This window comes from Callorhinus ursinus, unplaced genomic scaffold, assembly GCF_003265705.2.
Source record: "Callorhinus ursinus isolate GAN/ISIS: 27379988/994484 unplaced genomic scaffold, GSC_fseal_2.0 scaffold4, whole genome shotgun sequence".
NCBI lineage: Eukaryota > Metazoa > Chordata > Mammalia > Carnivora > Otariidae > Callorhinus > Callorhinus ursinus.
In genome coordinates this window covers 122,749,183-122,762,055 of record NW_027397066.1, presented here as the reverse complement: position 1 = coordinate 122,762,055, position 12,873 = coordinate 122,749,183, and the positions used below count along the sequence as shown (strand labels likewise).

Sequence of the window (12,873 nt, the reverse complement as noted above, 5' to 3'; positions counted from 1 at the left end):
ACAGTCTCACTACTAGGGTAAGTTGGCAGGCCAGGTTTAGGTACTGAAATGATCCTGGGGCTAAAAATGCATCATCACTCTGCTGCCACACTAAACAGCTGCCCAGGTCCTGGAGTTGCAGCCCGGAAACTGTAGAAGAGAACAATGTATTTTGTCATAAGTATTAATGAGGATTGTTTTACTTAGAAATTGCTATTTATGGTTTTATTGAGTTATAGTGATGCATATATTATTTATTGATATAAATAAATTTGCATATGTAGGTTTATTTTCTTTATATGCAAAATTTCCACTTCAGAAAAGGCATAATGATCAAAGTATTATGAGACTATTATGTTTTGAGAAGGATCATACTTTATTCTTAGTATTTCTGGGAAAGACCAAAGTCCCTGGACCAAAATAAATGAATACAGTTAAAACAACATGGAAGTTCCCTTATAACAGCAAATCAAAGTTTCTTCTCAGAAAATTTAAAAAACAGATTTTTTAATACATGCATAATTCAGGATTTACATATATCCTTATTTTCAATTTTACTTTTGAATAATGTGGAGTATTTACAAAGTCTGAAAAACTTGTTCTTTCTGCCTTTTATGACGCTTGAGATTCCATTTTCTTTTCAACACCAGCAAAAAATGCAGCCCAGTCTCACATCCCTAAAATAAGATGGATTTTACAGAACACTATTTCTTGTATTCATTTTATGGGAAACAAACCCACTTTTTTCATAACCATTTAAGGCAAAGGTTTGTATCAAGATTTTCCATTAGTTTCTGGATAAAAACAGATGCTTGTTTAGTCCCGTACTCCCACTGTTAGGAGATGTTAGGGGTGTGCTTGTTTTATAGAGGTGCAAGGGAGGGTGGAGAATAAATACACTACCAGTGTAATAGATTTCTCAGTAAAGTCTTTTTCAAATCACTTTTTGAGTAATAACTTGAATTTTGTGTGTGACTAAAAAACCCACTCAAACAACATTTCGGAGCAAAATTTGGTACTGTTTGGAACAAATAAATTTTGTATGTTTGTATCAAGCAGGTGTTCTTAGTTCAAAATCCTGGGCCAAACAGAATATGACTTCTGTATTGCAAAGTTATAATGTGAAGCAACACAAGCAAAATGGAAGAGCTCATAATCTTTGAGGAGAAAACTCCATTTTTCTTAAGAATGCTGATTATTTTAGTATGTTGGTGTTTTATTTGTTTGCACACTGAGTTTAAGATTCTTCCTTCTCTCTTAACATTCAAGATAATGAAAATTTGGAAATTGCTAATCAACAGCTATCTCTGTAGCCATTGTAGAACATTTATTATATACAGTATTACACCTTCAATATTTCTCTTCTCCTGGTGGCATTTTATATGTTTGGGAGCTTTTCAACTAACTTGATAAAGCAGTGCTTTATTATTTCTTTCCATTTCATTCAGGTCTCAATTGATCAAAGAAAAAGATGACATAGATCATTACCTCGAGGTGAATTTCAAAGGATTGTCAAAAGAGGAGGTTGCTGCGTAAGTATAACCTCTTAAAGGTACTTTAATATAAAGTTTGTTTCTTTTGTCTGGATTCTTTATTGAAATTTCAATTTTCCTGTGCAGTACACTTTTTCATTGGAACATGGCATTTAAAAATTAAAGCTCATATTAAATAGTGATAAGTCATGTCTATTGAACTTACACATAACAAAGTCTTTAATTTTATGGCTTTCAAAAGTCTCATATTTACCAAGATATTATACTATCACGTTTGCAACATTTTAGTTAAGTCTGTGCCATTAATTGCTTATTGACTTCCATTTTAAGGTGTATTGGCTTCATGGGGGAGAAATTTTGCTTTTAGAGAAAGATCTTATCTTTTTTTCCTAGTGATTTAAAACAAAAATTCTATACTAATGTATGTTCCTCCCCCCACCAAAACCCACAAAAAAGAATGACTGGGATCATAGTTTATCGGTTGCTTTTTAAATAATTCTCAATTGTCTGGATTTATTTTATCAATGAACAATATAAACTTTGCCATTTTTTCAGTTAGAAACTGATTTGTGGTTTAAGTAAAAACTATAAAAATCTGTGTAAGTTAGTGAGAAATGAATAAAAACCTAAAATAATAGCTAAACAGATTTAATATTTCTTAGCTATAGAGTTGGTGACCATGTTATCATCAGATCTTTAGATGCAAGTGTTGAAAAACAGAAATATTATAAATACACGTGCATCTTATGGAACTCATTAAGTGATTCAATTAAAATATTTTATGCAATAAATGTTTTTAAAACATCCTCTCAATTGGTATTGTCTAGTGCTATGGGAGTCCACTGAAAGAGTTTTCTTAATATTTTTGGTATAGTTTTTCATAGAGTCTAAAATTCCAAGTCTCTTGATATGTTTCATTTTATTAGATATTATCTTTGTCAATTTGCATATAACATGGAAAAATGGAATAGTTCATTCTGTCAGTACCTACTTTATTTTATAGAGTGACAAAATTTTACAATACCTGTAATCACTGTCTCCCTTGGAACACTATTGGCTGCCATGTGTAGTATCTGGGAGCTTTGGTTAAGTGCTGTTCTGATTGTTAATTTATTAACTTTCCATGGTAACCTGTTGGATAAAATTAAAGGTTAATATTGTTTGATAATACAATTACTTAAAAGAAAAATATATATAAGTGATATTTTCAATCTGATTTAAATATAATAATATCCAAATATCTATCATTGGCTTAACAATTAGGAATTAAATTTGGAATTAAATTTACGCTTCACATATTTTAACAAGCTAGAAATCCATATACAGCACTTAAAATCTGCTAAACTTTCAGTTGGCATTGAAGAAAACTTTGATCTAAAGCAATGCAAAATAGGCTTTGCTGATGAGTGTTCTCTTAATATTTTTTTTCTTTAAGGATATTACCAAATTGATTTTAAATCCATAATATGCTACAGAAAACAAGTAGCACCGGGTAATTCTCCAACCTTATGATTGCATTCTCCTTAAAGTTTCCTGCAGCTGAGTAATTTTTTAGGCCAAAGCTAGCATAGTGGATGCAAACCTTAATAGGAAGATAGCTTATACTTAGCTCACTCTTCTGCTTTTGATTGATATATATTCTAGACTTTGCCACAGACAGACTAATTGAATAGCAGGTAAAGGAGAAAACTGATGAATAATTTCAGCACTCTCGGCAATACTTAGCAGGTGCCATGAGGAATTATGCATATTCTGTTAACCAAGGAATTGCTATGTAAAACTTTTTGTTAGTCAACTCTAAAAAGATAAATTGGTCAGCAAGCATTTAAGTGCCTACTTTATATCTAATACTAGGTTTTTCACAGTGGGAGAGACAGTGATATCTTATTGTAATATGTGGCCCCATCTTTGTCTCAATTTGAGACAATAAGATTTACGAACAGGAAACAAATATGGAATGAATGAGTGCTGATTGTATTGTGAAGTGTAGCCTCGGGGTCTAGAGGAAATCAGAGAAAACTAAGGTGGTAGGATGATACCTGCCATGGAAGACAGATTTTGAGTTTGGCTTTCTGTTTGGTGGCATTATAAAGTTACCAAACTAGTACTTCACAGATCCTCAGTATAAAAGCGGGAGAAATTGATGAATCAAATTTTCAACCAGACAAAATCAGTATCTAAGATATATCTTTAAGTCTCTCTATATACTGCTTTATTCTTAAGATGATAATATATATATTATATATATATGTGAAGATATATATGTATATATATAAAGATGGTAAGATGGTTATATATATATTCATTATGTAATTGATACCCACTAGCTTTGCTATCCCATAATATGTATGTGCTCTCTGTCTAGTCCCCAAACCCCTCATCATCTAACCCAAAATACACCAATTTACTTATATGTAAATTCACAATCTGTGACTTTCCTTCTATCATAATTGGTGAAGAGTTCCTATTCTAATCTAAGGATGATGCTTGTGCTCTGGGTACCATCCCCTCTTACTTGTTCCAAGACTTTCTCCTGCATTTAAACATACTTTTCTTCTACATGATCCTTTGCCCTTTCCACTGGACCAGTCTCACTAGCATTCATATCTCCTTTAGTCCTTGACTTCTTATCTGCGCCCCCCCCACCCAGGTTCTCTCCCATTTTTCTCTGCCCTTCACAGCACCCAGAAGCACTCTCAGTATTTGCTCCCATTCTTGCATCGATGGACGCTAAATAGGTGTCCAGCCCCAGAAGTCACAGAAATCTCTCTGTTGACAGGGACCGACATCCTCCATTTTTACCACATATACTGATCATGTTTCTGTCCTAATCTTACTTGATGTCTTCACAACATTTGATAGAGTTGAGCACTCTCTCATTGGTCACTCTGCACTTGTGGCTTCCAGGATGCCATGTTCTGTGGTTTTCCTCCAGACTCTGACTCTGCCACCTTAGTCTCCTTTCAGACGTCCTTCGAAAAGTTCTCTTTTCAAACTATCAATGGTGGGTTGTCCGAGGACTGAGTCTTAGGGCCTCTATTCCAGCAGCACTCTCCCTGGATCCAGTCTTAAGTACTGCAATACCCTGATGACTCTCATTTATAAATCTAGCCCTGAGCTCTCCATTGAGCTCCCAATTTTTATATCCCAACTTTTTACATACCCACTTGGGTACTTAATAGACATTCTAAAATTAATCTGGCCACAAACTAGACTCTTGATTTACCCCTACTTTCCCTCAGCTCCCCTACCAAATAATTCCCCACAGTCTTTCCTCAGTTCAGTAAATGGCACCAAGGCAGCCTTGAGTTGCACCCTGACTTTACCACCCTCCCCCATCTAATCCATCACTATGTCCTATCAGCTATAACTCCTAAATATATCCTGTGTTCATCTACTTCTCTTCATTGCATAGCCACCATCATCCCTTGTCAAGATCACTTGAATAGTCTCCCAACTGCTCTTCTCATATCCCCTCTAATTCTGCCAAAATTCAGCCTCCAGAGTCATCTTTTGAAAAAAATTAGATCATGACACTCACCTGCTTAAAACCCTCTGAGAGCTTTCCATTGTTTTTATGATAAACTGCAAGGTTTATCATGGTTTGGACTTTACTGTGCATGATTTGGACTTCCCTGACCTCTCTGACTTTATCTCACATTTTCCCCACCACTCACTCCTCATTGTGGCCTTATTGCTGACACTTTCTTGTCCTGCAGGTGTCAGTCACCTTGAATGTGACCTCTTCAGTCTGCCATTCCCTGACCTCATAATCCAGTAGCCTTCACCCCACCTCTGCTTACTCTCAGCCAAATCATCTGGCTCTGTTTCTGCTATAACTTGGCCCCCCTCTTGCACTGGGCATCTGTAAGTCGACTGTCTTCATCCCCGGCCGAATGGATCTGCACAGGAACAGAAGCGTGTCCCTGTGTGCCCTGGCACGTGGTCAGAGATCAACACCTGCAAGTTAAATGAATGAATGAGTGAAATAAACGTCAGATTGACACCATGAAATAGGTTTCTTGCTGTGACTATTCTTTGGTTACAATATTTTCAAGTCCGTGTTGTAGGTGACTGGTTTGAATATTGAATCAAAGCAGCTTAAAGTGTATTATGTATGCAAGTAGGGGTATAAAATTTAAACGAGTAATTGAGCAGGACAAGCTAGAATAGTTGTTCCTGGAATGTCCAAATCCATTGATGGGGGATCATTTTACTTTGGAATGGGTAAAGTAGTTCAAAAGCAAAGGGCTTCTGGGTTTTTTATTACCTACATTTACAAAAGAATTTCAGTTTGCTTCATTACTTTTTAAGTGACTGGGTTATTTGAGTGCCTACTAGGTACATTTCCCCCCACATTTTGTACTCACGTAAAATATAATTGACACTGACAATTTGACTTTCTTAGATAAATCTTCAAATAGTTCATCGATAGTGCTTGACTGACTTTTGACAACTAAAAAAGATCTTGCTGTGGTTTTGTACTTTGTTTTTTATTCTGTCTTATATTGTCAGAATATAGTATTTTTTAAAAGGATTGAAAGTATCTCTTATTATCATATTGTAATTGCTTTGAGTACCTAAGTAATGAAAGTATCATTTGTAGATTCAAATAAAAATTTCTGGGGGGCAGTTTTTATAGTTCAGCTATGTATATGAGGATACAAATAAACAAAATCATCAAGGGACAGAGAATGCTAATCTGCTCGGTATTATTTTCTGCTTCAGATATCACGTTCTATTATGTGGAAGAATAGATTTAGTTCAAAACTGTGTGCATCTCTAAGATACTGCTTTCTTGCAGAGCACCTTTCGGCATCATCAGCTGAAGGGTGCGAAGCATCACTTTGTCAGCACAGTGGCAATTAGAACTGTCAGTTACCATATTCAATGAGTTTGGGTTGTAAAGAAAAAGAGAGCCATTTATTTTCATGTCTTTTAAAGCCTTTCTCCCCTTCCTTATTTTGAACTGATTTATACTTAGGCAGTTAAAGCATTTTGCCAATGTAAGTTTTCATCTTGAGTTTATTTCAAAATTGTTTTCCAAGGGTGCTTTTAGGAACCACAGATACTCTTGTTCCAAGCACATTTAGCACCTGGATCTGTACAGTGGCCAGGTAATCAGAGTATATATAAGGGGGTGAAGACTTTTATTCAAGATATATTTCACAATAACCCTATGGGAATTTAGGTTCCTTCCGGTGTGCTGTTCCTCTGCTTCATTGATCTTGTTTACTTTTAAATAATTTTGTGAAATCGTTTTATTTTCTCTTCAAAACATTTTGCTCTCTTGTAAAGTAATAAGTGAAATTCTGTATGGAGTTTTGCAAATTAACTTTCTGAAATGGACAATTGCAGAATAAATGCTTGCCTGACTAAGAGAAACAGGCAGGGAAGAGAGGGAAAGGAAGCTGCCCCTCTTTCCTTCTGGGTAGCCGACTGCATTTCAAGGTCTTTCTGACTTGAGAAAGAGAGACAGGATTTTGATGTTCTGAAATGGAGAGGTGATTATTCCTTACCTTCTCATGAATACAAAAAATTAAGCAATAGCAGAGAATAGTGATAGGAAGAGAGGAGGGGGTACCTTTCTTTTTATTTATTTTCATTTATTTACTTATTTAAATTCTAGTATTGTCTTCCACAGCAGATCTCTAGGATATGAAACTAGGAAAGAAAACACTTTTTTTACCATAATTTTTTAAAAAAAGAATATTGATATGAATACGGTTTAAAATTTATGAATTTAAAAAATGTAGTTTGAAGGAACTTAAAAAAAAATTCTTTCCTAGGTGCAAAAAGGACCTCAGATTTTCATCAAAACTAAGTCTAAAAAATAAAAAAGGAGGAAAGATTTCAAATGTCAATAGAACACAGAAATGCCAATTTCTTAGTTACTTATGTCTTTATGTCCTTTAAAAGTTTGCTTTAAAATATTATTTTCGTATATGGTGTTTAAACTTAGCAGCTCTATTGGACTTAAAAAAAATACTTTGTAAGGCAGAAGCATAGGAATCATGACATTGCAGCTCTGGCTGTTATGGGAGCCAGTTTCTTCCTCAGTTGGAAATTTGGTTTTGCTGCTTAATACCTGTGTAATCTTATTCAGGTTACCTGATTTCTCTAATATCTGATTTCCATAACTATTTCAAGAGCACAATAATAACAGGAAATTCTTATGAAAGTTAAATGAGATTCTCTATATGAAGCACATATAGACAACCCTCGCTTTAGCTATTTAACTGTCATTGATTTTTTTTTGCTTTAAAAGCATTTATTAATTAATATAAATAACCTAAATATTTCACATTAACTTTATGTGTTGATTTAGATATTAATTTATCACTTTTCTGTAAATATGTACAGTCACATATTTTGCTTTTTACTAGGTATCATTTTCCTCATGTTCAGAGTTTTTAATAAGATACATTTCAAACTTAGTAATGCCAACAAAGAAGAGAAATTTTTTAAAATTTCAACTTATAGTAAATTTTTCATAAACGAACTTATGCTATACCAAGCAACACAATTTGTACAGTCTGCTAAACTATTCCAAACACTTAAAACATTTCTACAAATCATTTAAACTTACCATTATTATGATAAGATTGCTTTAAAATAAGGAATATAGGGATGCCTGGGTGGCTCAGTCAGTTAAGCGTCTGCCTTTGGCTCAGGTCATGATCCCGGGGTCCTGTGATCGAGCCCCATGTTGGGCTCTCTGCTCAGCGGGTAGTCTGCTTCTCCCTCTCCCACTCCCCCTGCTTGTGTTCCCTCTCTCACTGTGTCTCTCTGTCAAATAAATAAAATCTTTTTAAAAAAATAAAATAAAATAAAAATAAGGAATATAGCCAGAGAACATGGCTCTTCTAATAATAGCTTATAAACCTGAAAGTGCACAATGGCCCTCCTCTATTTGGAAATCATCTGGGAAATTGCTCTTTTAGGAACAAGGAACAGAGTGATAAAAGGAGATAAACACCCAGGTACCACAGGGGTTGAATCAGTCAGAACTGTCAGTGGGGTGAGCCACCCAGGCATCCCCCATTTTAACTGTTTTTAAGTGTACAGTTCATGGCATTAAATACATTCATACTGTTGTGCAGCCATCACCACCATCTATCCCCAGAATTCTTTTCATCTTGCAAAACTGAAACTCTGTAGCCAATAAACAATACCTCACCCCTCAGCTCCTTGGAACCACTGTGCTACTTTCTGCCTCCATTATTTTGATTCCTTGTATAAATACTTCATGTGATTAAAATCATTCAGCAGTTATCTTTTTGTGACTGGCTTATTTCACTTTGCACAATTTCCTCAAAGTTTATCCATAAGAATTTCCTTCCTTTTTAAGGCTGAATAAAAATCCATTGTATGTATAGACCATATTTCACCTACCAGTTCATCCATTGTTGGACACTTGGGTTGCTCCCATGTTTTAGCTATAAAATGCTATGAACATAGGTGTACAAATATCTCTTCAGGACCCTGTTTCCAATTCTTTTGATTATAAACCCAAAAGTGGAGTTTCTAAATAATTTATAATTTTATTTTAAATTTTTTAGGAAGCACCATTCTGCCACAACAGTGGCTATACCATTTTACATTCCCACTGACAACAATTTTGTCACATCTTCACCAGCATTTATTTTTTTCTGCTTTTATCATAGTAGCCATCATACTAAGTATGAGGTGGTATCTCATTGTGGTTTTGACTTTCATTTCCCTAATGATTAGTGATGTTGAGCATCTTTTCATGTGCTTATTGGTCATTTGGATATCTTCTTTGGAGAAATGTCTTTGAGTCTTTTGACCATTTTTGAATTGAGTTGTTTTTTGTTATGAACTTTCAGGAGTTGTCTATATATTGTGGATATTAATCCCTTATCAGATATATGACTTGCAGTTATTTTCTTCTATTTCATAGGTTGCCTTTTCACTCTATTTATAGTGTCTTTTGATAACAAAGGTTTTTAATTTTCATGAAGTCCTCTTTGTCTATTTTGTCTTTTATTGCCTGTACCTTTGCTGTCATATCCAAGAAATCATTTCCAAAACCCATGTTGTAAGACTTTTGCCCTAAATTTTCTTCTAAACGTTTTATAGATTTAGCTCTTATGTTTAGGTCTTTGATCCATTTTAATTTATGTATACAGTGTTAGGTAAGGATTTAACCTCATTCTTTTGCATGTGAATATCTTGTTTTCTGACCATCAATTGTTGAAAAGTGTCCTTTCTTCATTGAATAGTCTTGACATCCTTATCAAAAATCATCTGGCCATACTTGTGAAGATTTATTTCTGACTCTATTCCATCGGTTTATATGTCTGTCTTTCCATTTAGATATGTCTTCTTTAACTTTTTTCAACAATATTTTACAGTTTTCATTGTACAAGTCTTTCATCTCCTTAGTTAACTCCTAAGTATTTTATTTTGTATATTGTTGCTATTGTAAGTGAAGTTGTTTTCTTAATTTCCTTTTCAGATTATTTATTGTTAGTGTATAGATATCTACTGAATTTTGTGTGTGGACCTTGTATCCTGCTAATTTGCTAAATTTATTAGTTCTAACAGCTTTTTTTGTGGAATCTTTAGGGTTTTCTAAATAGGGTTTCTGCAACACTGGAAACAGATTATTTTACTTCTTTCCTTCCAGTTTGGATGCCTTTTACTTCTTTTTCTTGTCTAATTGCTCTGGCTAGGACTTCCAGTACTATGTTGAATAGATGTGATGAAATTGGACATCTTTGCCTTATTCCTGATCTAAGAGGGAAGCTTTCAGTCTTTGATGACTGAGTATTATGTTTGCTGTGGGTTTTTCATATATGGCTTTTATTATGTTGAGGTAGTTTCCTTCTATTTTTATTTGTTAGGTGTTTTTATCATGATGGTATTGAACTTTGTCAAATACTTTTTCTGTATCATCTGGTCTTTCTTAGGGACAATTTCAGTTGCTTTATATTTTTGTCCCCTTGAATGGGACATTTTCCTGTTTCTTTGTATACCTTGTGATTTTGTTGTTAAAAATTGGACATTTGAATCTAATAATGTGGTAACTGTGGTAATCAGATTCTTCACCTCTTACAGCATTTGCTGCTATTTTGTTTTTGTTTTATTTTACTTTGTTTTGTTTTATTGTTGTAGCCTGTCTTCATGACAAGGATCAGCCTGAGGTGTACTTTTAAGGTCTTCCTAGCTCTTTTCTGAGCCTGCACCCTTCCTCAGGCATGTGTAGTGACTAATTCTCCCCACCCCGCCCCCTGCTCAGCGGGGAGCCTGCTTCTCCCTCTTCCCCTCCCCCTGCTTGTGCTCTCTCTCTCTCTGTCTCTGACAAATAAATAAAATCTTTTAAAAAAAGAAATAAAAAGAATGTATAACTGTGTAGAGGATACTTTAATCATTTTTAAAATTATTTGGAAACTTTTAAAATTTTGTTTGGAATGGTTCTCTGAGATCATTTTATTTTTTTATTTATTTAAGATTTTATTTATTTATTTGTCAGAGAGAGAGAGCACAAGCAGGGGACAGCAGGCACAGGGAGAGGGAGAAGTAAGTTTCCTGTGGAGGAACCTTTCATATGGTAGGGAAATAAATATATTTTAGAAAAACTTAATATGTTTTGATTTGCTAATTTTATTTCATTCTAGGGTGTTTTTTTTTTTAAAGATTTTATTTATTTGAGACAGAGAGAATGAGAGAGAGAGAGCACATGAGAGGGGGGAGGGTCAGAGGGAGAAGCAGACTCCCCGCTGAGCGGGGAGCCCGATGCGGGACTCGATCCAGGGACTCCAGGATCATGACCTGAGCCAAAGGCAGTCGCTTAACCAACTGAGCCACCCAGGTGCCCCTAGGGTGTTTTTTTTTTTATTTAAAGATTTTGGTTGTTTAGAATTCACCAATGTGGATCCCCTCAGTTCTTAATTAAAATTAATTATGCATTAATTCACAAAGTAATTAATTAATTACTGTAGTGTCTTCCAAAACTCCTAGGTAATCAATGGGAAAGAACCTTTCCAAACTTCTTTTGCCCTTTAATTTTTTTTCATTACATTCACATTATTCCTAAGGGATTCAAAGTTATTTAGGATAATTTTGAAGTGCTTAAATTTTATTCTAGGTATATTGGGAAATCATTGGAGCATTTTAAGCAGGGAACGACATGATGTAACTTCATTTTAAAAGGATCACTAAGACTGCTCTGCGGGTATTTGCCTGGGTAACAGCCCAAGTGAGAGATGAGGGCAGCTTGACCAGGGTAGATCTAGTGGAAATTATAAGAAATGGTTTGATTTAGAATATATTTAGATGATAGGGAGATCAGAGCTTACCAACAGAATGAATGTGGGAGTGAGTAAAGGAAGTTACCAAAGATGATGCCTTCTGAACCAACCTGAGCAACTGAGACGTCTTGTTTGCTGCTGAGTTTCCAGGACCTGTAACAGTACCCAGCACATGGTAGGCACTCAGTCAGCATTTTTTAACTAAGACCAACCACACCTCAGTCTATGCAATCTCCATCATTCCCACTTTGAAATTTATTATTTGCCAAAATAATAATAATGACTAACATTTGTTGAGCACTTACCATGTCTCAGAAACTGCTCTAAGTGCCTCACATGTATTAATTCATTTAATCATAGAAAAATCTTTGTTAGTTCCATTTATAGCTAAGGAAACTAAAGCACAGATATATATTAGGTAACTTACCCAGAGTCACACAGCAAACAAATAGAAGAACAGGAAATTGAACCTATGCAGTCAGGTTCCAGAACCCATCCTCAAACCATTACACTACTCTGTCTTTGGATTTACTCAGGTATTCATTAAACTGTGTTCTCTCTCATCTTGCAACTTGAGTGTATTGCCATTCCCTTGGCCTAGGATACTTTTTCCCCTTACCATTTCATGGCTCACTCTTAACTCATCCTTAAATGGCTTCACTATATTCCGTAAACCTGCTACTATAATAAAAGGTACTACACCTGTACTATCCACAACTGCTTCCATGGTGGCACTCATGGCATTGCATTGTCACTGCTACTTTGTTTCTTCTACTGGACTACAAACTTCAAAAAGACTGGAGCCATGGCTGCTTTGCTCACCTGTGCATCCTTAGTATTCATACAGTGCTTGGCACACAGGTGCTTAGGGGATCAATGAATGATGATCTTTTACCCCTTCATAGTCTTGTATATGTGCTCTGCCTGAAATGCCTTTCTCCTCCCCCCTTGCTTTGTGTACTTGGTAAACTTCTGCTCTGTGAGGCTTCCTTAGTGCCATCCTCAACAACATGGTAGAGTTCGGAGCTCCTGCTTGAACTCTCTTAATTGCCATTGACAATCATATATGTGTAGGGTTTTTTCTTTCTTGATTAATGTTTAACAAATTATAGACTGTGACCCCC

General features: G+C 35.1%; 1 protein-coding gene across 3 annotated transcripts in view; it reads left to right on the top strand.

Moving 5' to 3' along the window:
* The window catches only part of TTC29 (tetratricopeptide repeat domain 29), a 246,768-nt gene that overhangs the window by 6,483 nt on the left and 227,412 nt on the right, over window positions 1–12,873 (top strand). For all 3 annotated transcript variants that reach the window (XR_012378039.1, XM_073892328.1, XM_073892327.1), the window contains exon 4: window positions 1,428–1,511. Coding sequence is in view for 2 of the 3 variants with exons in the window: in XM_073892328.1 (XP_073748429.1) it covers window positions 1,428–1,511 (84 nt within the window). In the remaining variant the exon portion in view is untranslated. The remainder of the gene's footprint in view (window positions 1–1,427; window positions 1,512–12,873) is intronic.